At 50.1% G+C, this 20,202-nt stretch overlaps 10 protein-coding genes across 10 annotated transcripts; 8 read left to right on the top strand and 2 right to left on the bottom strand.

The window, feature by feature from the left end:
* The first annotated feature begins 4 nt into the window (after positions 1 to 4).
* Positions 5 to 2,231, top strand: MUP1 (Mup1p). The gene has a single exon (XM_018855061.1). It carries the CDS (start codon positions 413 to 415, stop codon positions 2,033 to 2,035), a length of 1,623 nt encoding a protein of 540 aa, XP_018710680.1. The 5' UTR covers positions 5 to 412; the 3' UTR covers positions 2,036 to 2,231.
* A 197-nt stretch (positions 2,232 to 2,428) lies between these two features.
* Positions 2,429 to 2,857, top strand: METBIDRAFT_45237 (mitochondrial 54S ribosomal protein mL43; the record flags this gene model as incomplete). The annotated part of the gene is made up of 1 exon (XM_018857897.1): positions 2,429 to 2,857. The coding sequence occupies one exon, from the start codon at positions 2,429 to 2,431 to the stop codon at positions 2,855 to 2,857; it is 429 nt and encodes a 142-aa protein (XP_018710679.1).
* Positions 2,858 to 3,919: 1,062 nt separating this feature from the next.
* Positions 3,920 to 4,459, top strand: ZCF3 (Zcf3p; the record flags this gene model as incomplete). Its single annotated transcript, XM_018859067.1, has 1 exon — positions 3,920 to 4,459. The coding sequence occupies one exon, from the start codon at positions 3,920 to 3,922 to the stop codon at positions 4,457 to 4,459; it is 540 nt and encodes a 179-aa protein (XP_018710678.1).
* A 767-nt stretch (positions 4,460 to 5,226) lies between these two features.
* Positions 5,227 to 6,919, top strand: METBIDRAFT_84204 (sulfonate dioxygenase). The gene has a single exon (XM_018859237.1). It carries the CDS (start codon positions 5,606 to 5,608, stop codon positions 6,740 to 6,742), a length of 1,137 nt encoding a protein of 378 aa, XP_018710677.1. The 5' UTR covers positions 5,227 to 5,605; the 3' UTR covers positions 6,743 to 6,919.
* A 197-nt stretch (positions 6,920 to 7,116) lies between these two features.
* CTA3 (Cta3p) lies at positions 7,117 to 11,323 on the bottom strand (the record flags this gene model as incomplete). The annotated part of the gene is made up of 2 exons (XM_018854312.1): positions 7,117 to 11,231; positions 11,308 to 11,323. The coding sequence occupies 2 exons, from the start codon at positions 11,321 to 11,323 to the stop codon at positions 7,117 to 7,119; spliced, it is 4,131 nt and encodes a 1,376-aa protein (XP_018710676.1).
* A 3,864-nt stretch (positions 11,324 to 15,187) lies between these two features.
* On the top strand, positions 15,188 to 15,731 carry METBIDRAFT_33089 (uncharacterized protein). Its single transcript, XM_018856216.1, has one exon. The coding sequence runs from the start codon at positions 15,483 to 15,485 to the stop codon at positions 15,702 to 15,704; it is 222 nt and encodes a 73-aa protein (XP_018710675.1). The 5' UTR covers positions 15,188 to 15,482; the 3' UTR covers positions 15,705 to 15,731.
* Positions 15,732 to 15,758: 27 nt separating this feature from the next.
* On the top strand, positions 15,759 to 16,094 carry GAR1 (H/ACA snoRNP pseudouridylase subunit; the record flags this gene model as incomplete). The annotated part of the gene is made up of 1 exon (XM_018854768.1): positions 15,759 to 16,094. A coding segment is annotated over one exon (336 nt), but the record flags the coding sequence as incomplete, so codon positions are not given.
* A 451-nt stretch (positions 16,095 to 16,545) lies between these two features.
* METBIDRAFT_79434 (uncharacterized protein) lies at positions 16,546 to 17,701 on the bottom strand (the record flags this gene model as incomplete). The annotated part of the gene is made up of 3 exons (XM_018859066.1): positions 16,546 to 16,563; positions 16,645 to 17,631; positions 17,657 to 17,701. The coding sequence occupies 3 exons, from the start codon at positions 17,699 to 17,701 to the stop codon at positions 16,546 to 16,548; spliced, it is 1,050 nt and encodes a 349-aa protein (XP_018710673.1).
* A 504-nt stretch (positions 17,702 to 18,205) lies between these two features.
* METBIDRAFT_16165 (uncharacterized protein) lies at positions 18,206 to 18,496 on the top strand (the record flags this gene model as incomplete). Its single annotated transcript, XM_018854628.1, has 1 exon — positions 18,206 to 18,496. A coding segment is annotated over one exon (291 nt), but the record flags the coding sequence as incomplete, so codon positions are not given.
* Positions 18,497 to 19,545: 1,049 nt separating this feature from the next.
* METBIDRAFT_13156 (uncharacterized protein) lies at positions 19,546 to 19,917 on the top strand (the record flags this gene model as incomplete). Its single annotated transcript, XM_018854311.1, has 1 exon — positions 19,546 to 19,917. The coding sequence occupies one exon, from the start codon at positions 19,546 to 19,548 to the stop codon at positions 19,915 to 19,917; it is 372 nt and encodes a 123-aa protein (XP_018710671.1).
* Between the last annotated feature and the right edge of the window lie 285 nt (positions 19,918 to 20,202).

Here is a 20,202-nt window from a genome sequence, read left to right as displayed (position 1 = left end):
CTGATTGGTACTGTGTAGTTGGCAAAAGGTTCGTTGTAGTCCCAAAATGCCTTTTTGCGCATATCCAGAACGCCGTGGCCTGTGTACAGAGTGCCTTTTGCAAGGCGATGACGGAGTCCAAGCCACTGCGGTCAGCGGTTTTTACTATAGGGCGCGTTCAAATCAGAGGCGTTATGTCATCTTGGACTGCAGCAGGACAAACTTGCATGGATATATTTCTTCGCCCTCAATGCATTGTCATCTTGCTGTTTGCAGCCGGGATAGGTCATCGTATATAAGTCCCGTATGCTCATTTTCGGAACACGGGGAGTAAAATTAGCTTGCATTATACATTCCGAAATATTCCATTTTTCATATTATCTTAAAAAAACAGCCTCATTTGGGTCACGGCATCAATTAATACTCATCTACAATGTCTTCGGAGGAAAAGAAGTCGGAAAACTCCGAAAACAACTTTTCGAACGTGGAGGACTTCGAGACCAATGCTGCAGTGAACATTGATCAAAACAAAAAAGATATCGGCGTTTTTTCTGCCGTTTTCTTAGTCACAAACAGAATCATTGGTGCCGGTGTGTTCTCCACTGCGAGTACGATTCTTTCTCTCTCAGGGTCCGTCGGAACCTCTATGATATTATGGGTGGTTGGCTCCATCATTGCCTTTACCGGTCTTCTTTCTTACATGGAGCTCGGATCTGCTATTCCTAGAAATGGTGGTGAGAAGAACTATCTTGAATACATCTATACCAAGCCCAAGCTTTTTGTCACAGCCATGTATGCCTCCTACATTTTCTTTTTGGGTTGGGCCGCAGGTAATTCTATCGTCACTGGAGAATACTTGTTGAATGCTGCAGGCAAGGAGGTCACTCAATGGAACTCCAGAGCTATTGGCATTGGTGTGATTACCTTTGCCTTCTTGATCAATGGTCTTCACGTGAAGTCGGGTTTACTTTTGGCCAATGTATTGGGTGTGTTCAAGGTTGCCATCATTGTTTTCATTTCCATCACCGGTTGGGTGGCCCTTGCAGGTGGAATCAAGAATGACAATTTCACCGACCCCCACAACTTCACTGATTCATTCAGTGGAACCACACCCACTGGCTACGGCATTGTCAATGCATTATACAACATCATTTGGTCTTACGTCGGTTACTCGAACGCAAACTACGCTTTGGGTGAAATCAAGAATCCTATTAGAGTCTTGAAGATCGCTGCCCCTTCTGCGTTGTTCGTCATCACCATTCTTTACATCTTTGTCAACATTGCGTACTTTGCTGTGGTTCCTGCCGATGAAATTCGCTCTTCTGGTAGAATTGTCGTGGCATCTTTCTTCAAGTACGCTTTCGGTGAAACCGCCGAGACTGCTTCCTCTGTCTTTGTGGCGTTGTCGACATTGGGTAACGTTTTATCTGTCATTTTCTCGCAAGGCCGAATCATTCAACAACTTGGTCGTGAAGGCAGTTTGCCATTTTCCAGATTCTTTGCCACTTCGAAACCATTCAACTCACCTTTCGTAGGATTGTTCCAACACTGGATTGTGTGCATTGTCACCATCATCGCTCCACCACCCGGAGATGCATACAACTTCATTTTGAACTTGATTTCATATCCTTTGAATGTTGTCAACACCTTTGTCGCCATTGGATTGTTGTATTTAAAATACAAAAGCCACAAAGGCGAGATCACTTGGAACCCCCCTATCAGAGCCCCATTCTCAGTTGTCTTTTTCTTCGCCCTCAGTTCTTTGTATTTGATTGTCGCTCCATACATTCCTCCATCGGCAGGTCAGAGTGTTTACAACAGTTTGCCCTACTGGATTCATCCTGTTGTCACCTGGGCTATTTTCGGTATCGGTGCAGTTTACTGGGCTGTATGGGCTAAGTTATTGCCCCGCATTGGTGGATACACAGTTGTAGTGAAAGAGGTCATGGGCAGTGACGGATTCTGGAGAAACAAGTTCATCAAGGTCCCCCATGGCGTGGACCCTGACAAGTTCGCGGAGGAGGCTATCAACGAGGATGCTATTTTGAATGATTAATGTGGTATTTATAGAAAAATAATAGAATTACGAAGCTAAAGATCTTCACAGCATAGTTTTATACAGGTGTTTTCAATAGTAGGCCTATCGAACAGAGTGGGTTTCTCGTATGAATCTACGGCCATATGTGATAATCTCTTTCTTCTGGGGAAGTGCCACTACCACGGATGTTCACCGGTTCATGAACGTTGTGGACGAATCGGTTAAGAATTAGCGTGGTCTATTAGTATTACCTTCGGTGATATGGTAGTCCTCGATCTCACAGTTCCGTGCGCCAGAATTAGTGGCGCGGAAAAAAACTAAAGAAAAAAATCTGATGTCTCGCCCCACGCCATAGGACTTCAGGAAAATCGGCGCATCGAAAGCTAGAGTTATTCTCTTCCATAAGCCAGCATGCCAGTGAAAGCCATACAGAAGTTGTCTCTGGCCAGGAATGGTATTGGCGCGTTCGTTAAGCCATGCCATAAGATCACAGTCCAGTTCTGTAACTGGGGTGGTTCGTCTCAAGGAGTCAGAGATTTGTTGGTCGATCCCGAGAAGCGCTTCCAGAAATTCACAACGTCAAATAAGGACACCATGTTCGAAATCGTTAAGAAAAGCGGACACCCCATGTTGACATTCCATTACAGCACGGGGAAAAACAGCGTGGTCGATGTCAAAAACTTGGTCCCCACCGATATTGTGGCCAAGCTAGATGAGTACATCAAAAGAGGTGGAAACAATCTCTTCAAGTTCAACCACAAGGTGATGTCTGAAAACGAGTCTGTGAGAGGTGTGTGGTCTCCTTTCCACGAGGCCAAAGAACACAGACACAGAATTTAAGTTGGAGAAATTTGCGTGTATATATGAGGGAATCTAAACAAATAAGTATCGATAACTTGATGGAAATTTTGCTCGCTGTATCTGGCTCCATCCACATGTAGCTTTATCTGAATTTGACTAGGCGAGTTTCCCAAGTATAGAGAAGAAGATAGAGGAGCAAAGGGGTTCTAATCTTGGAGCCGACAATATTATTGCAATTATGCGCCAAAAGTGGGGAGGGAAAATTAGGTTTAATTGGATGTTGGATCTACTCGTTTTTTTTTTTTGCCATGGTAGAAGCCGGTTTAAGATTATGTGTCATGGGCTACAGTCAATGTGGTTTATCATGACCGAACTCTCGCAGCAGATTATTACAGACTTTGAAAAATAAGCAACAAGCAAGTGGCTTTTGGAAAATTTCGATCTCAATCTCAAAGTAAACGGAAGTTACTCTCTTGTAATGGAGACAAACGTTATTGCAAAGCCAGGATGAATTTGTTAGTCGTGTGAACTAATAGAGAAACGTAACAGATACAGATTAACCCACGAATATTCTTTGTCCGCGCCAGACAAATCGACTCATATCAGGTGTTGTGATCTTGATCTTCTCTTTATTTTCTCTCCATATTGCTGTCAAATTCGGAGACGGCAAATGAAAGGCCCATCACGGCACTCTTCTAACGCCATTCGCACGTCCCTGCCTCGAAAACAATCAATCGCGTGCTTCTTAGAAGCTGACGGCGCTGCAGATGGATTCTTCGAGGTTGCCTTCCCAACTTGGCAATCTGTCATGCCGCGCTTGTCGGCTCCCGATGCCATTTGGGTCTGGGGCGAAACGGTTGCGCGCCTCATATAGCAAGTGCAGGCGAAAAAAACAAGGTCTCACTCCACGTCTCGCACTCGCTTGTCGTTCAGGGCGCGGCTATCTGTGTGAGTTGCCATTTGAGGAAGACGATTCATAGCACAGCTCTCCAGGGCAAAACTTAATAAGCAAAACAATTTTCCGGGCGAAAAATTTCACATCAGTATCTAGCTTTTGTTGAAACTCAGGGATATTCTTAAATACACCAAATTTATATAAAGATGAATTACAAGAGTTATCAACAGGTCTTAGACTTGTCTGGAAACAGAAAATCCTCACCAAAAGCTCGCCCTGTGCAACCCACCAACTCGGACGGGCCTAAAAGAAGAACAAAGTCAGGTTGCATGACTTGCAGAAAAAGAAAAAAGAAGTGTGATGAAGAAGTTGAAGGTGGGAAATGTCAGGCTTGTATCCGTAATTTCTTGGACTGCTGTTGGTCGGCAGAGAAACCCCCACAGCCAGTTGAGAGTCTGCCTTTGTCACTTGCTTCACAAAAACTTATGGTTCCAAAAAGCCCTCTTTTGGAAATCAAAGAAAAGACTGTGCCCGCTTCCCAGAAGGGTGCAAGTGCTTATCCATCCCCTATATCTTCTCCTAAAGCCAGACCCATGGAAGAGACCAAAACAATTCAATCTCTCAGCCTACCCCCAATTAAAATGAAGATCGAAAAGCCTCAGAAGAAGACGGCTATCAGCAAAGCAAAATCGGAGTTCATAGTGACTTCTTTTGATAGCCAGAGGGCCTTGTGTCAGATAAAGTGAAGACATGCCCGTTCTGATTTAGGGTATGCTAGCTGGTCTAGCAATTTGGGGTTCGGTACATTGTATAATTAAGGTGTAAAATAATAGCACGACAGTTTTTCATATAAAAAGGGCTTAGACTACCACCATTCTTTTCGACTGCCTGGGCGGAATTTAGATCTTGCAATGTCTTTGCCGTTGGACACCTCCGTACTTAATTTTTGCACTCGTGGATGGGGCTAGGATCTTCGTGAAGCCTCAGCCCAACTTGTCAGTGTGTTTGAAGATCATTCCATAAAAAAACATGCAAAGAATTTTCGTTGCTATGCTCTTTATGAAAAAATTGATAATTAATTAAAAGTGCTTTCGTGATACATGCAATGCTGCGGTAAAAAATTATTCTGTAGCATGGATTGGCAAGCTCCAGAGTTTAGAGGGCGTGAAAAAGCACAATTTCACATGTTTGCGCCAATGTAATCGAAGGCATAAATTCTTGCCAATTTGAGACAGTATTGTGTGATCGGAATTCTTATTGTTAGCTTCTAATTTTGATGCGTTGGAAACTGTGGCCCTCGAGCCGCAGTAGTGTTCTCAGCCCAACCAAAAACAGTCTTACATGATGCAATTTTTGATGAAGAAAATAACAAAAATTAGAGAAGCAAAATCTTACAGTAATACCACGAGCATAACTGGCATTAGGGATTGCTTAATTCAATGACCTTATTCCATTGAATCTAGCGTGGCCTCCAGTCGACCATCACAAGTTTGTGGTGTTTGGCAATACATGTACGCAGTGAGCGCTTCCTCATCAAACAGCTGTATTTGTGTTATTTGCTTAACAAAAAACGCTCTGTGAAACCTTTTCGAAGCCATTTCGACATCACAGCTTTTGAATTAGTGTTCATAAAAGGTTCCCCATAAGGTGTGGCTCGTTCATGGCGCAAGATCTCGATGTCTGCAGGTCTAAATCCGGAAAAGATCGATTTTGCAGCAATAGGTATAGTGTGGCTCTCGTCTCACGTGCTCCCAGACATGAAATATCTTGAAGTATAAATATAGCTTGTTTGGAATGAGGGAAACTCAGCTTTCTTATTACATCCAAGCCTTTTTCGACAAACAAGTCAGCATTTCACTGCCAAGAAACATAAGCCTGCTTCTTTAATCGAGATGTCTCCAGTTAAAACGTCTCTCTCTGGTGATTATGACACCCACTTCAATAAAGAGATTGATACGGTCACCTCTGACGGGATTCTTACTATCAATGAAGAAAACAGACAGAAGTCCAATTTTCCTGACCTTTTGCCCACATGGAACCCCAAAGAGAAACACCAACCATTGAAGTCTTTTGAGCACAGTGACCCTGGTGCTAGAGCTGATCCGTCTTTTCCAAACCTTCTTCCAAAAGGTGGCAAGCAAAAAATCAAAAGAGTCACCCCAAAGTTGGGGACTGAAATTAAAGGTGTGCAAATCTCCCTGTTGGACGCCAAGGGGAAGGATGAGTTGGCACTTTTGGTTGCAGAAAGGGGTGTGGTCATTTTCAGGGACCAAGATTTTGCCGAAAAAGGCCCCAAATTTGCCGTGGAATATGGTGAGCATTTTGGACGCCTTCACATCCACCCAACTTCTGGTGCCCCTTTGGGTCATCCTGAATTACATGTCACATACCGAAGAGCCGATCCGACCGAATTCGACAGAGTATTTTCGCAAAGAACAAGTGCTATTTCATGGCATTCAGATGTCTCTTACGAGCTTCAGCCTCCAGGCACGACTTTTTTCTCGGTGATCGAAGGCCCAGATTCTGGCGGCGATACTATTTTTGCGGATACTGAAGAAGCTTATAATCGTTTGTCACCAGAGTTCAAAAAAAGATTGCAAGGATTGAATGTCGTCCACTCATCAGAACAACAGGCACTGAACTCAAGAAACCAAGGCGGGATTGAACGAAGAGCCCCCGTGTCAAACATACATCCTTTGATCAGAGTTCACCCTGTGACAGGAAGAAAAAGCATTTTTTTGAACAGGCCATTCGCAAGACACATTGTTGAATTGAAGGACGAGGAGTCCGACTACTTGCTAAACTTCTTGTATTCACACATTGAAAATTCACAGGATTTGCAGTTGAGAGCAAGCTGGAAGCCTAGGTCTGTGGTTGTCTGGGACAACAGACGAGTACTTCACTCTGCAGTCATAGACTGGGACACTCCAATTTCCAGACACGCTTTTAGAATCACCCCTCAGGCAGAAAGACCCGTCGAGAATTTGGAAGATCTTAACAACCATGTGGTTGACAAGGAGGATCTTTGAAGTTCCAAACACGAGTCAGTCCAGTGCTAAGACATCAAATAATCAGAGAAGAGAGAGAGACAAAGAGAGACGCGAAGAAACATAAAATTGATCGACCAACGGTGTCAAAGATAGTTTTGGAAATGAAATAGTCATCTCGAATATTCTCCTTGAATATATGAGCTTTTTATCCTCAGGATGTAATAAATGTTTTTCTTTTCGAAATCAGCTGTATGCGACTTCAATTGCGAAGATAAGTCCGCGCGGGTCTACCTGAACTATCTTGAAAACATCTGGTATAAAGGTCAAGAATAGCTCCACGAAACAGCCGTGAAGTTATGGGGATGACATCTACCTATAAAAAGAAAATGAAACAAATTAAAATTCAGTAGCGCTTAGGCATGATCTAGCAAGTAATTTGTGGCAGCCTCCACATCATAATTCTCCTTCTCTAGCGCTTCCACTACTGTTTCTTTCTGAAACCCCATACCTACTAATTCTTGCACTGCAGATTCATGGGTAGATGGCCCGGCTGTAGCTCCAAAATTTTGCAGTTGTGCAACTGGGGTAGCGTTGCCAAAACCAGCAAATAACTGCTCCCACTCGTCGTTATCAGCGTGACTGCCATTTACAGCACTTGAGAAGTCAGGGGCCGTGGAAGCTGCAGATTGTTGAGAGAAACCACCAAAGTTGTCGGCTCCTGTGAAGTGATCATCAAAAGATACGTCATGCACATCAATTTCTTCTTGATTGTCGTCATCTGCCAATTTCAAGTTGTCGAAATCCTCATCAAAAAACTCATCCTGAACGTTTTCGTCACCAGTCTCATTCGTAGCAGGCTCAAGATCATTGAAATCAGACTCGGAATCATATTCAGGTGGGGATTGCGATTGTTTAGCGAAGTTTTCGTTTGCATCATCAAACTGGTCGTTCACTGCGATGTTGCTTTCTGACTCATCAGACGAGCTTTCATCATAATCGAGTTCTTTGGGAGATGGAAACTCCTCCACTTGCTGACTACCCGACCCACTTGACAACTCGGAAGCTCTATAGCTTTGCGCTAACGGATGTGTAGGAGTATCAAGCGTTTTGGGTGAGTTCTTTACACCTTCACTTCCCTTAGCTTCATCGGCGTTGACAAGTTCAAACAGCTCAACACCAGAAGAAAGTCGTTCTCCCTCGCTGAATTCATCCACGTGGCCGTCCGACTGTTTATGTTCCCTCGAAGGGATTTCTGAAAAGCCGGCATTGTCTTCCAATGTGTCTCGGTCACTGATCTCGTCGATGTTGTCATCTCTCACAGACATGGATGGATTGTTTTGCACACTCGAGGTAAGTGAATCGGTTCTTTGGACACCCACCAACACTCCTGGCATACCTACCATACCCCCAACGACGCCCGCATTGGACTGTTGGAATCTATATTCAGAGTTTGAAGGAGTAGTTACAGGTGTTTCTCCTGTATCTGCACCCTCTGTCTGCCTCTGAAAGTCCGTAGCCGCTGATGAGTTCAGTACCTTTTTGGAGATTATATCCTGAAGGTTTGCTGAGTTATACTCTGTTGACAAGTGGCCCGGATTTTCATAGCCGATGGGAACCGGTGGGAAATTTTGCTTCAAGCTGTTGGATTCTTGCTCATTGAACAGTGTGTCTTTGCGTTCAGTCTCGCTGGCATCATCTAACCCCGTGAGGTCTTTTGCTGAGTGTTCCTTTATTTCATCGACTATGCCTGCAACACTGAAGAAAGTTGGATTGCTTTGAATGGAGTCATTTTTCGGGGTCACATAGTCCGTTTCCTCGAACAGCGTATCCTTGTGTTCCGCAACTTCCATGTCATCGACTCCCGTCAAATCCGGGGCAGGCTGCTGCTTGACCTCATCAACGATCGCTGCAACACTGACTGCAGCTGTGGCGTTCTGCAGATCTTCACTTTCAGGGGCTGAGCTCTCTGTTTCGTCACTTTTCTGATGAGTAGGCGGTGCGGCATCGCCCTTGCTTGAGGCTTGATGCTGGCTCGTCTCCAACAGTGCAGCGTTTTTCTCGTCATCTTGGACGAGTTTGTCAGCGCGCCCATCAAGATCTCCTTTGCTCGACAACAAGTGAGCACCCGCGCCAACGGCGAGGCCAGCGGCTGTGCCGACACTTCCAGCGAGAAGCAGGTGTTTCAGTTGGACCTCACTCAAGCTCCGAGATAAACCTTCATGCTCGTTCGCTAGTTCACTAGTTTGCAGTTCCGCAGCAAGTCGTTGCTGCTCGAGATCAGTGATCTGGGTTGTGAACGCCTCATACGAGGCTTCGGCCTCCAATATTTTGCGTTTCAACTCATCCACTTTGACAAGCGCAACCTGGACCTGTGATTTTCTTACGTTGGCTTCGTTCGAGAGAGTGGTATTTTCGGCCGCTTTGCGCTGGTGCTCACTTTCCAATGCCGCAATCTCCGCGTTGAGATTTCCCAACTTCTCCCTGAGGGAGGAGTTGAGCTTCTGGTTCTCTTCGACCGCCAATTGTTTCTCGTGGCGATCTGTGGCTATGCTGTTGAACCTGGCCTCCGCGATGGACGCCTCAGAGCGCAACGCCTCGAGTTCTTCTTTTGCGTTGTTCAAGGTCATCTCCACCTGCTCGACTTGTTTCACTTCACTTGCGTATGACGTTCTCAACAACTTCAACTTGCCATTGATCTCCTCCTTGACAGCCAAAATCCTCGCCAATTCTTTCTCGGCACGAGTTTTCTTGTCGTGGAGGTTGGAGGTCTGGGTTGACAACGACTTGATTTGGTTGGAGAAGTTCGCAATGTCAGACGTGGCCTCGGACAACTTCCCGGAGACTTCCGAGTCAGCCAATAAGTCGTCATTGGCGACGTTGCGGGCGGGGCTTGCGACACGCTGGGGCTGGGAGTACTCGGGCACAGGGGGGTCCACACGCGAGCTGGCCAGCCGAGACTGAGGCGGTGCTGGGACGGACCGCAATGCCTCGTAGTCAACAGTTCTTTGCTGGTTGAAACCAGGAGCAGGAGCAGAAGCAGCAGCAGTTGCAGCATCCGGCCCGGCCTGAGGGTTGGCCGGGGGAGCCTGTGGGGCGGGCGAGCCCGGGCCGCGGCCGTTCCCGCGTGGGTGTGCCGCTGGCGACGCGGAGGCATCGTCTCCGATCAAGTCCGCGGGCGCGGCGGTGGGCTGGGCGCGATGGCCCGAGACCAAGGACTGGCCGAACGAGGACGAGGGCTTGAACGCAGCGGGCAACGGCAGCCGGGCCTGCGGGGGCTCGTGCGCTTGCGACAAGTCGCTGCTGCTGGCCCGCCGCTGGAGGCCGGCGGGCTGCGGGGAGCTGGCGCGGGGCGCGGAGGGCGCAGCCGCGGCCGGGGCGGGCGCCCCGAAGATGTCGGCTAGTTCGTCCATGGAGGACCTGGCGAGCACCGGGGACGCGGGCGCCGCCTGCGAATGGGGCGGCGGCGCGGGCGGGCCGGCCTGCTGGAGCGAGGAGATCAACTCCTGGGGCACCACGTCCGGCAACGCGAGCCCCGCGCGCCTGCGGTCGATCAAGAACAAGGCGATGCCCAACTCAAGCGGGCCGAAGACGCCCGTGTTCTGGATGTCGGCCAAGTCCCAGATGGCGGCGAGGTCCTGCTGGTCCAAGCGGGAGGCCATCAAGAAGGACGCCACCTGGTCGGCGGGCAAGGCCCCCGAGCGCAGCGCGTCCAAGCCCCGGAAGATCGCGTCGAACTGCTGCGCCTGCTGGGCGCTGGCGTGCCACTCGTCGCGGGCCAGCGGGGCGGCCGGCGCAGGCTTCGCGGCGTCCACGGACCGCCACACGTACTCGGGCAAGAACGGCGGCAACTGCGTCAAGGAGCCGCCGAGCAAGCCCTGGACCAAGTGCATGGCCACGACGAACGCGGCCACGTCCAAGGAGCCGCGGTTGTGCACGTCCACCAAGCTCCAGATCTGGCCCAACGTGGCCGTGGGCAACTTGGCCTTGGTCAAGATCCGCTTGGCGGCCGCGCCATCCAACCGCGCCGCGGCGGAGCCGGTCGTCCGCACGTACACGGCAGCGAACCGGGCGACGTCCGCGGCCGCGACGGGCGCCACGGGCGCCTGCGGCTGCGCGTGCTGCGTGGCGGTGTTCTGCGGCACGAACGCCGACGGCTGCGCCTGCAACAACAGGCTGCCGGCGGACGGCGTCCGCGCCGGCGCCGCGGGCCGCGGCATGTCCGCAAACCGGGGCACCGGGCCGGGCGCCTGCGCGAGCTGGGCCGTGGGGAAGTGGCCCGCCTGCGTGTATCCGATCAAGCGCATGGCCACGCAGAAGCCGAGCTGCGTCAAGAAGCCCAAGTTGGCGCTGTCGGCCATCTGCCAGATCTCGCCGAGGACGTTGGCGGGCAACCCGGACTTCTCGAACGTGGCGCGCGCCTTGTCGCCGGTGACGATGCCGCTGCCTTCCGGGTCCAAGCTCTTGAAGAGCCGCGAGTAGAGCTCGCGTTCCTCGGGCGTGAGGGCCACTCGCAAGGCGGGTGTTTCTGCTGCTGGGCGTTAGTAGAGGGGCGGGGGGAGATGGACCGGGGGCGGGGGGCCGCGGCGCGGCTGCCGGCTACGTACGTTGGGAGCCGCTCATGAGGCAAGGGGTGTTTTTCGGGGGGTTGTGGCGGTGGGTGGGGAGGAGTAGGGGGGGGCGGGCCGTTGCTATCGCGGGAGCTGGGGCCTAGGGCGGGGCGCGGTGCAGTAGTGCGCGGGCGCGGGGCCAGGTCTGGGGCCGGGCCTGGGGCCGATTCTGGCGGCGGGGGCCGATTCTGGCGGCGGGGATTTCCGTGTGGTTTGCGTGGCGGCGGGGCAATTTTTTTTTTATCAGCGGGGCTTGGTGAATTCTGGTGGGGCTTGGTGGATTTGGTGGTGCTTGGTGTATTATTAATGGTGTATCATGGTGGATGGTGGAGTATTATTGCGGATGTACTATTAGCGGTGTATCATTGGTGGTGCATTAGTAGTGTTATTGGTGAGTGGTGCTATATTATAATTTATCATATGTGTGTTTTATTAGAGGTGGATAAGTGTTGTGTGATCTGTGGTATACCAGTGTTGTCTTGGTGATGTATTAGTAGTCGTGTGTTAGTGGAATATTATTGGTATATTATCAGTGGTGGTTTTCGTCGGTGGTGTATTAGTGGTGCATTATTGATGGTGCATCATTGGTGTTGTCACATCAGTGAAGATAGTGTACCAAAGGTAGTGTAACCCGGCCAATATTGCCTTTCGCAATGTTAGGGCAATACGACCTCTCATCATTTAACCTGGTCAATGTCTCTCCATTGCACCTTGCTCAATATCCCTACTCTACTGTACCTTGCCCAACGTCACTTCTCTACTGTACCCTGGTCATATCACCTCCCTCCTGCACCTTGGTCATTTTTACTTCTCTAGTACGACTGTTCAATATCACTTCTCTACTGTGCTTTGGCCAGTATAACTTCTCTACTGCATTTTGGCCAATATAACCTCTCTACTGTACTTTGGCCAATATAAATTTCTAGTCCAAGTTGGTCATATTGCTTCTCAAGTGTACCTTGGTCACTATTACCCCTCATAATGTAGCCTGGTCAAAATATGTTGCACTTTGGTCAAATATACTTCTCTACAGTACCTTGGTCGTACCTCTGTTCTGTTGTACTTTGGTCAACACCACTTCTCTACTGTGCCTTGGCCAAGATTACTTGTGAATATCACTTCTGTAGTGTTCCCTGGTCATAACACTTTTCTGGTGCGACTTGGTCAATACTTCTCGCACGTACTTTGGTCCATACAACTTGTCAATAATATCAGTGTGTATAAGTGGTGTGTCATCAGTGAATTAGTGGCGTATTATCGGTTTATATCATCGGTGTGATTTCATCAGTGGTGCTATATAACCAGTGGTGTTATGTAACTAGTGGTGTTATGTAACTAGTGGTGTTATATGACCAGTGGTGGGTTTTTATCCAGTGGTGTCATATTATTAGTGGTACATTAGTGGTGTAATAGTGGTGCATAGTGGTATATCAGTGGTTTATTATTGGTGGTGTATCATTTGTGTTAGGTTATTAGTGGTGTTTTTTATCAGTGGAGATATTTCATCAGTGGCACTCTTTATCAGTGAAAATTATTAATCAGTAGTGTTTTTTATCAGTGGTGAAAAAATGATGTATATCGGTATCAGTGGTGTATTTCCAGTGGTGGTGTTATTTCAGTGGTGTATCAGTGGTGTATTCCTGGTGTAATATTGATGGAGTATTATCTATGGTGGTGTTATTTTAGTGGTGTACCAGTGGTGTACTAGTGTTGTATTGTGGCGGCGTATACTTAGTGGTTTCTTATTCGTGGTAGTGGTTTACTAGTGATGTATCATCAGCGATGATTATTCGTGGCGAAGCATTTGTGGAGTTTGGTGGTGTATTATTGGGGGGAATATAATGGCGAGTTAGTAGTGGTGGATTACGGCAAAGTATGGTGGCGTTTGGTGGTGCTTGGTGACGTATCATTGGTGTTGTTTGATCGCTGGTTTCAACACTGGTGTGGAGTGGTGGTGTAGTAGTGGTGGTATATTAGTGGTCAGTAGTGGTGGTGGAATATTAGTAAGTAGTGAATTAGTGGTGTATCATTGGTGGAGTATTATTGGTTTTATGTTATTGGTGTTATATTACTGGTGGTGTATTGGTGTATTTCCGGCTGTGTAGTGTTGTATTATTAGTGGAGTTGTTTCATCAGAGGTGAATTATTAGTGTGACTTATCAGTATTATTGGTGTATGATTAGTGGCGGTGTACTATGGGCGGTGATTATTGGTGTATTATCGGCGGTATTGTTAAGACTTTACGGGACATACGGGCTATGGCTATGACCCGTAAAGTCCCATGGAGGCCACTAACAACAAGTGGCTTCAGTGGCCTTATGGCAATGGCTACCGCATCCGGAGAGTGTCCTTCCTTACCGTGGCACACTAGCGTTTGTACCGATGAAATATTTACTGGCTCATTTCCAAGCTACTCTGGTCACTCAACACCTTTGGTAGCTGTATCTGGCAGATCCCTTCAGATCAGTTCGCAGCCTTCGATCCGGGCATGACCTCCTTTAAGGGACATGGTGGTTAAACAGTAGTACATAACCCCTATGTCCTGTGAAGTCCCTAACAGGTGTATAGTAGTGTGTTATCGGTGGTGTATCGGTGTTTCGTAGGGTATCTTCGGCAGTGTATTGGTAGTGTATTATTGGTGTATTAGTGGTGTATCTTTGGTGGTTGATTATTAATGTATTATCGGCTGTGTAGTGGTGTTATTATCAATCGTGTATATGTTTTGTTTAATTGGGGGTGTATTTCAGTGGTGCATTATGTGTGGGTTTTTTTTGGTGTATATTCGTAGTGTTATATCGGTGGGGTATTAGAGGGCTTTATGAGCGGGCTCTATTGGCTGTCGGTTTTTCTTGCCGTGCGCTAATTCTAGACATGCTCTATGGTGCCGGTGTATTCCCCAAGTGGCGTAATTGTTGGTGTACTGCCGTATCGCTATGATGTTGGTGGTGTTCTGCGTAGTGCTGTATCTTCTTTTGCTGGATCCATCTGATCAAAGGAACAAGACTGTACTCAGTGCCATATTGTCAACGGCGGCCTTGGTGCCGTGGTAACATGATCCGTGGTAACTGAGTTGCGGCTCATCCACACGACCTATTCAATTCTTCAGATCGTGACTTGAGTTTTTTTTCGCATGGGCTTGGCCGCTTTCGGTGCATTAGATTGGCGATTATGAAATTGCACGAGCCGAGTCACCCGATCTGTTTCCATGCTTTTTACCATAATAGCAGGACGCGCCAATCTGAGGATGAACCTGAGGCCGCACCAATTTGAGTACGCACCAATTCGAGGACGCACCAATCTAAGCATGTGGAGCCAATCTGAATACTATCAATCTGAATACCAGCAATCTGAATACTTTTAAAATACTACCAATATGAATACCTACAATCTGAAATATTATCAATTTGAAATACTTTCAATTTTAAATAGTTCCAATTTGAAATAGTTCCAATCTGAATAGTTCCAATCTGAAATAATATCAATTTGAAAAACTACCAATCTGAATATCACCAATCTGAATACTACCAATCTGAAATAATATCAATCTAAAATACTTTCAATTTGAAATTCTTCCAATTTTGATTCTTCCACCAATCTGAATACCACCAAAATGAAAGATTTTTAATTTAAAATACTTCTAATCTGAAATACTTCCAATCTGAAATACTTCCAATCTGAATACTATCAATCTGAATACTATCAATCTGAATACCACCAATCTGAAATACTATCAATATGAATACTATCAATCTGAATACCACCAATTTGAAATATTATCAATTTGAATTACTTTCAATTTAAAATACTCCCAATCTGAAATAATGTCAATCTAAAATACTACCAATCTGAATATCACCAATATGAATACTATCAATCTGAATACCACCAATTTGAAATAATATCAATTTGAATTACTTTCAATTTAAAATACTCCCAATCTGAAATAATGTCAATCTAAAATACTACCAATCTGAATATCACCAATATGAAAACTTTCAAATTAAAATACTACCAATCTGAAATATTATCAATTTGAAATACTTTCAATTTAGAATACTTCCAATCTGAATACCACCAATCCGAGCACCACCAATCCGAATACCACCAATCTGAAACTAAATACCACCCATTCGAAAAAAAAAAGAACACCAAGCTCTGCCCCATGCCACGCCATGCAAAAACACGCGCAATTAAACCCCTGTTTGTTCCCCGCTTGCCCCTCCAGCCATTTGGGGTCCATATCGCTGGCCCTGGCTGCGCGGGTCCGCCGGCCCCATTCGCACCCAGCTAGCGCCGCGGGTCGTGAGCGTGCACGACGCCAGGCGCGGGAACGGGGCAGCGACATGTGCACGACACCCGTGCACCACGGTATCGATGGCCTCGCATCGCACTGAAAAATCTTCCCCGGCCTCCCATCGCCATATCAGCACACATACATCATGAATAGAGGAAGAGGCGGCTTTAGAGGCGGCCGTGGCGGTGGCCGTGGCGGCTTTTCGGCCCCACAGGGCCCACCGGAATCTGTTTTGGAAATGGGCTCGTTCTTGCACGCGTGCGAGGGCGACATTGTCTGTCGCTCCATCAACGTCAAGATCCCTTACTTCAACGCCCCCATATACTTGGAAAACAAGACCCAGGTGGGCAAGGTCGACGAGATCTTGGGCCCCTTGAACGAGGTCTTCTTCACAATCAAGCCCTCCGACGGCGTGCAGGCGGCGTCCTTCAAGGACGGAGACAAGTTCTTCATTTCGCCCGACAAGTTGCTTCCCTTGGAGAGGTTCTTGCCCAAGCCCAAGGACCTCGCGCCCAAGCCCAAGAGAAAATCGGCCGGCGGCGCCTCTCGCGGAGGTGCCCGGGGCGGCTTTGGCGGCCGTGGCGGTGCCCGTGGTGGATTCGGCGGCCGCGGTGGCTCCAGAGGTGGTTTTGCGGGCCGGGGCGGCGCCAGAGGAGGCTTTGGTGGAGACCGTGGCGGCAGAGGGGGCTCTAGAGGAGGCTTCGGCGGCAGAGGCGGCTTTGGCGGCGACCGCGGCGGCTCGAGAGGTGGGTTTGGGGGTTCCCGTGGCGGCCGCGGCCGTTACTAGACCTTCCTTGATTGCATGTATGAAATACGTTATCGATATAAACTTAGTACGACCCGGCCGCGTGCTCTGGGCCCAGCCTTGTGCTCTGGGCCGGCGCTGGTGCAGAGACCCCGGCCCTCCACGGCTTGGCCCGAGACCCCGGCCCTCGCCACGCTCAGCCGCTGGCCGTGGGCTGCGGGCGGCGCGTGGCTTTCCTGCGGCCGCTGGCCCCGGGCTCGGGCAACGTGTCGTGCGCAGGGCTCGGCGACTCCACGAGGTTGCAGCTCTCGGCGATGGCGAAGCGCACGTCGCGGAAGCCGTGGCGCCGCGCGAGGAGCAGGCTGGTGTGCGAGTTGTTGAAGAGGAGCCGCGGCAACGTGGCGAGCTCGCGGAGCCCGGCCTTGTCGATGACATGCTGGAAGTGCTGCACCACCCTGCTGTTGCCCTCCTTGGCCCGCTCGTACGCCTGGGCGCGCGCGTCCACGTCGTGCTTCTGCGGGCACATGTTGATTTTCGGGAACCGCTTCTGCATGAGCACGTCCACCTTGGTGAAGATGATCTCGAAGGGCGCCCCGTTGTCGACGAGGTACTCCACGAGCACCGCGTCCTCCTCGCACACGCCGCGCAGGCTGTCGATAATCACGAACGTTCGGCGGAGCTGCTGGCGCCGGCGGATGTAGTCAAGCACGACCTGGCCCTGCGCCGGCTCGCCGAACCGGCCGTAGCCCGGGCTGTCGATCACGCGGAGCTTGTTGCCCACGTTGTAGCTGTTGAGGCACTTGGTGTAGCCCGCCCGCTTCGACACGTACGCGTACTCCGTGGCCGCGTTGCCGGTGCTGGCCTGGTGCTTGTTGACGAAGAGGCTGTTGATCAACGTCGACTTCCCGGCGTTCGTGTGGCCCAAGAGGAGCACCTCCGGGAGCGGCCGTAGGAGCTGCGGGTCCACGCCAAACGACGTGCGCGAGGCCGCCACGTTTTCGTGGTACTCGGTGCGCCGCAGGGGGTCGACGGACGCCACCTGCTGCCGGCGCTCCTCCGAGAGCCGGGCCACCTTGACGTCCGGGATGTCCTCGAAGCTGGCACACGTCCACTCGTGCTTGATCCGGGCGTTGTAGAAAAGCGAGTCTGCGCGCGTGATCTGCGCCGCCAGCGGGTGTCCGTACGAGTCGTCCCGGAAGTATTTCGTCAAGTCGCTAGGCGTGTAGATGTACTTCGAGACCCTCTCGGAGGGCACGTTCTTGGAGCACGGCCGGCTCCGGCGCTGGCGCCGGCGCGCTCCGGGGCACCGAGCCGACCAAGTAACTTACCGAGGCATAGCGGCGAAGAAACATCATGGCGGCAAAGCGTGGTGTGGGTTGGGCGGCGGGCCTTGAGAGGATAGTGAGCCGTGCCAGAGAAGGTCACGTGCGCAGAGCCGGGAAGAGGTCACGTGCGCGGAGCCGGGAGGTCACGTGCCCGTCCGGCTCCGGCGTCTTCTTCTGCCACACGGCGCCGGCGGCGCTAGGCGGAAGCCGCCCGGCAGCCTGCCGGCTCGTCCTCGCCTTCGTGCTTCCGCTTTTTTTTTCCGTTGGATTGTGGCAATTTTGGGTGTGGCCACCATGGGCGATGTTCTGCACCTTCGTCGCAGGCGAGCATCGAGCCGCAATATACAGCCGGCACACCACCACGCTGTCCCTCCCAGCCCCAGATTTCGAGGCTGCGCTTTCCTGCTGGCTCGCCCGGTTTCTAATCTTGCGCGCCGCATTTGTCCCAGCATGGTCCGAGTGGCAGTATTGGCATGTATGTGCGTGATCCCGTGACGCTGGGCCCACGCTGCACCCAGAAACTAACCGACAGTATTTTGCACCTCGCTCTTGCTTGCCGCGTACCTCGGCTTCTCGCTGATTGCGTTGGGCCACGACAAGGCCATCCACTTCGTCACGTTCTTCATTTTGACCGCGGAGTTCTACTTCCTCTGGGAGACGCACCGGCCTTGGAAGCTCACCGTGGCGACCATGACGCTTGGCGCAGGCGTGCTGCTGGAGTATGTGCAGACCATCGTCAACCCAAATCGCACGTTCGACTACGTGGACATCGTCTATAATGTCCACGGGAGCTTGTTGGCCGTGGCCGGGTGCTGTCTCCTGCACGCGTGCACACTGGGAAGGCGGATCCAAAGACGCGGGCCCATGCCCGCCACTCCCAGCGACGAACTCTCGGACATCGACGGATTCGTGAGTGTGCGCATGAGTGATCTTGAGGACAGGGCGTGAACTCATGGCAACCGTGTTTTTCTGTATTCCGCGACTCCTTTGTCGCCCAGGGCCAAGCAGCCTGGTTGCTGCACGGCACAGATCCCAGCAGCCAGTGCTATCTGGCGGTGGCTGGGGTCAGACCCTACTCTCTGAATGGCCCGTTGCCGCTTTTTTGGGGGCGGGCTTCAAATCTACCCGTGCTCCTCTGAGGAGCGCCGGAGGGGTCTTCTGTTGCTTCTGTAAAAGCTTTGGCATGTATGCACGGAGCCTGGCGGTGCCCGTGCCCACGCCCGAAAGCCGTTTTGTTTGACGTGATGGAGCCCACCACACAACCGGCTTCCACACGTTTTCCCACCGTACTCTCCATATGATCCATTCAATATCTGCTTTTGTCCCTCTATAGGATACATTCAATATACTGCTTTCCATTCAGTATCCTCCTTTTGTCCCTCCATAGGATACATTCAATATACTGCTTCTGTTCTTATAGGATCCATTCAATATCTGCTTTTGTCCCTTCATAGGATCCATCCAACATCCTGCTTTCGTCCCTCGGCAAACCGAAACCACCAAGTGTGGCTCCCGTAGTGGCCCTCGGTTTGGCGCCGAGGTCTCTTGCCTCCGGGCTATACAATGGCCGGTCGCATGGGAACAGATGCATGCGTTTCAATGCTTGCAGTTGCCTGCTGCCATTTATGGAAATATTCCTTAGAGACAAAAACAGCAGTGGCTGCCCCCAGCGACACTCCCATGGGCGATCTGAAAACCGCAGAGCTTTATCACGCACCGCTGGGCTCGTTTGTCAGATCCGGCCGGTGCTTACTAAGTACAGTGCGCTGATTGCAAATCTTAGTCAGGCCTGCACGCGACGCAACGTATATATCTGGGGTCTTTAGATCTCGAGAGATAAGCACAGCACTTTCATAAAAACTATTCGCACCATGGCAGAGATTCTGAGCTATGACTTCCATACGTACTGGCGGGACACCAGTGCCCAGGAAAGAAGATTTTGCTGGGAGTTCAGGGAAAAGGTGTGTTTGCATTTCGCCAAAGAAATCCAGCAGGGCCTTCTCAGAGTGCATAAATTCTGGGATCGCCCCGTGGGGCCACACCCGATCCACATGTGGGAGCTTGATACTGCGGGGAGATACGACCCCGAACTTTTCGCCAGAGTTTTGGCGTTCTACCAATTGAACCATGGGAAGCTTTCGGTGTTGATCCACCCGCACACCAGCTCTGGCATGGTGACGGACCATACAGAGTACGCTCTTTGGTTGGGCCAGAAACAAAGACTCATCCTCGGCCTGTTTTGAGTGTTTTTGCCCCGGCCTTTATAAAAAACCGTCGCTTGATCTGAAGTCCTCCCTGTTATATTAGTGTATAGAAATGCTATACCGCAGCTCAATTCGCGCAACGGAAATCTCCGCATGCGGACGAGTCCTGCGTTTCCATCATTCCAACCAACCCAAATACATTCTGAACAACGCACATGAATAGGTCAAATGGGAGAATGGCGAGAGATTCCTAGAAATGCCCGACTGAAAGGCAGCTCGTCTGTTCTCTTTGACTTCGCCGTACGTCGGGGATTCATCTAAAAG

The sequence above is a fragment of the Metschnikowia bicuspidata genome, assembly GCF_001664035.1.
Source record: "Metschnikowia bicuspidata var. bicuspidata NRRL YB-4993 chromosome Unknown METBIscaffold_5, whole genome shotgun sequence".
NCBI lineage: Eukaryota > Fungi > Ascomycota > Pichiomycetes > Serinales > Metschnikowiaceae > Metschnikowia > Metschnikowia bicuspidata.
Note: the sequence above shows the minus strand (reverse complement) of the source record. Positions and strands in the feature narration are given on the sequence as shown.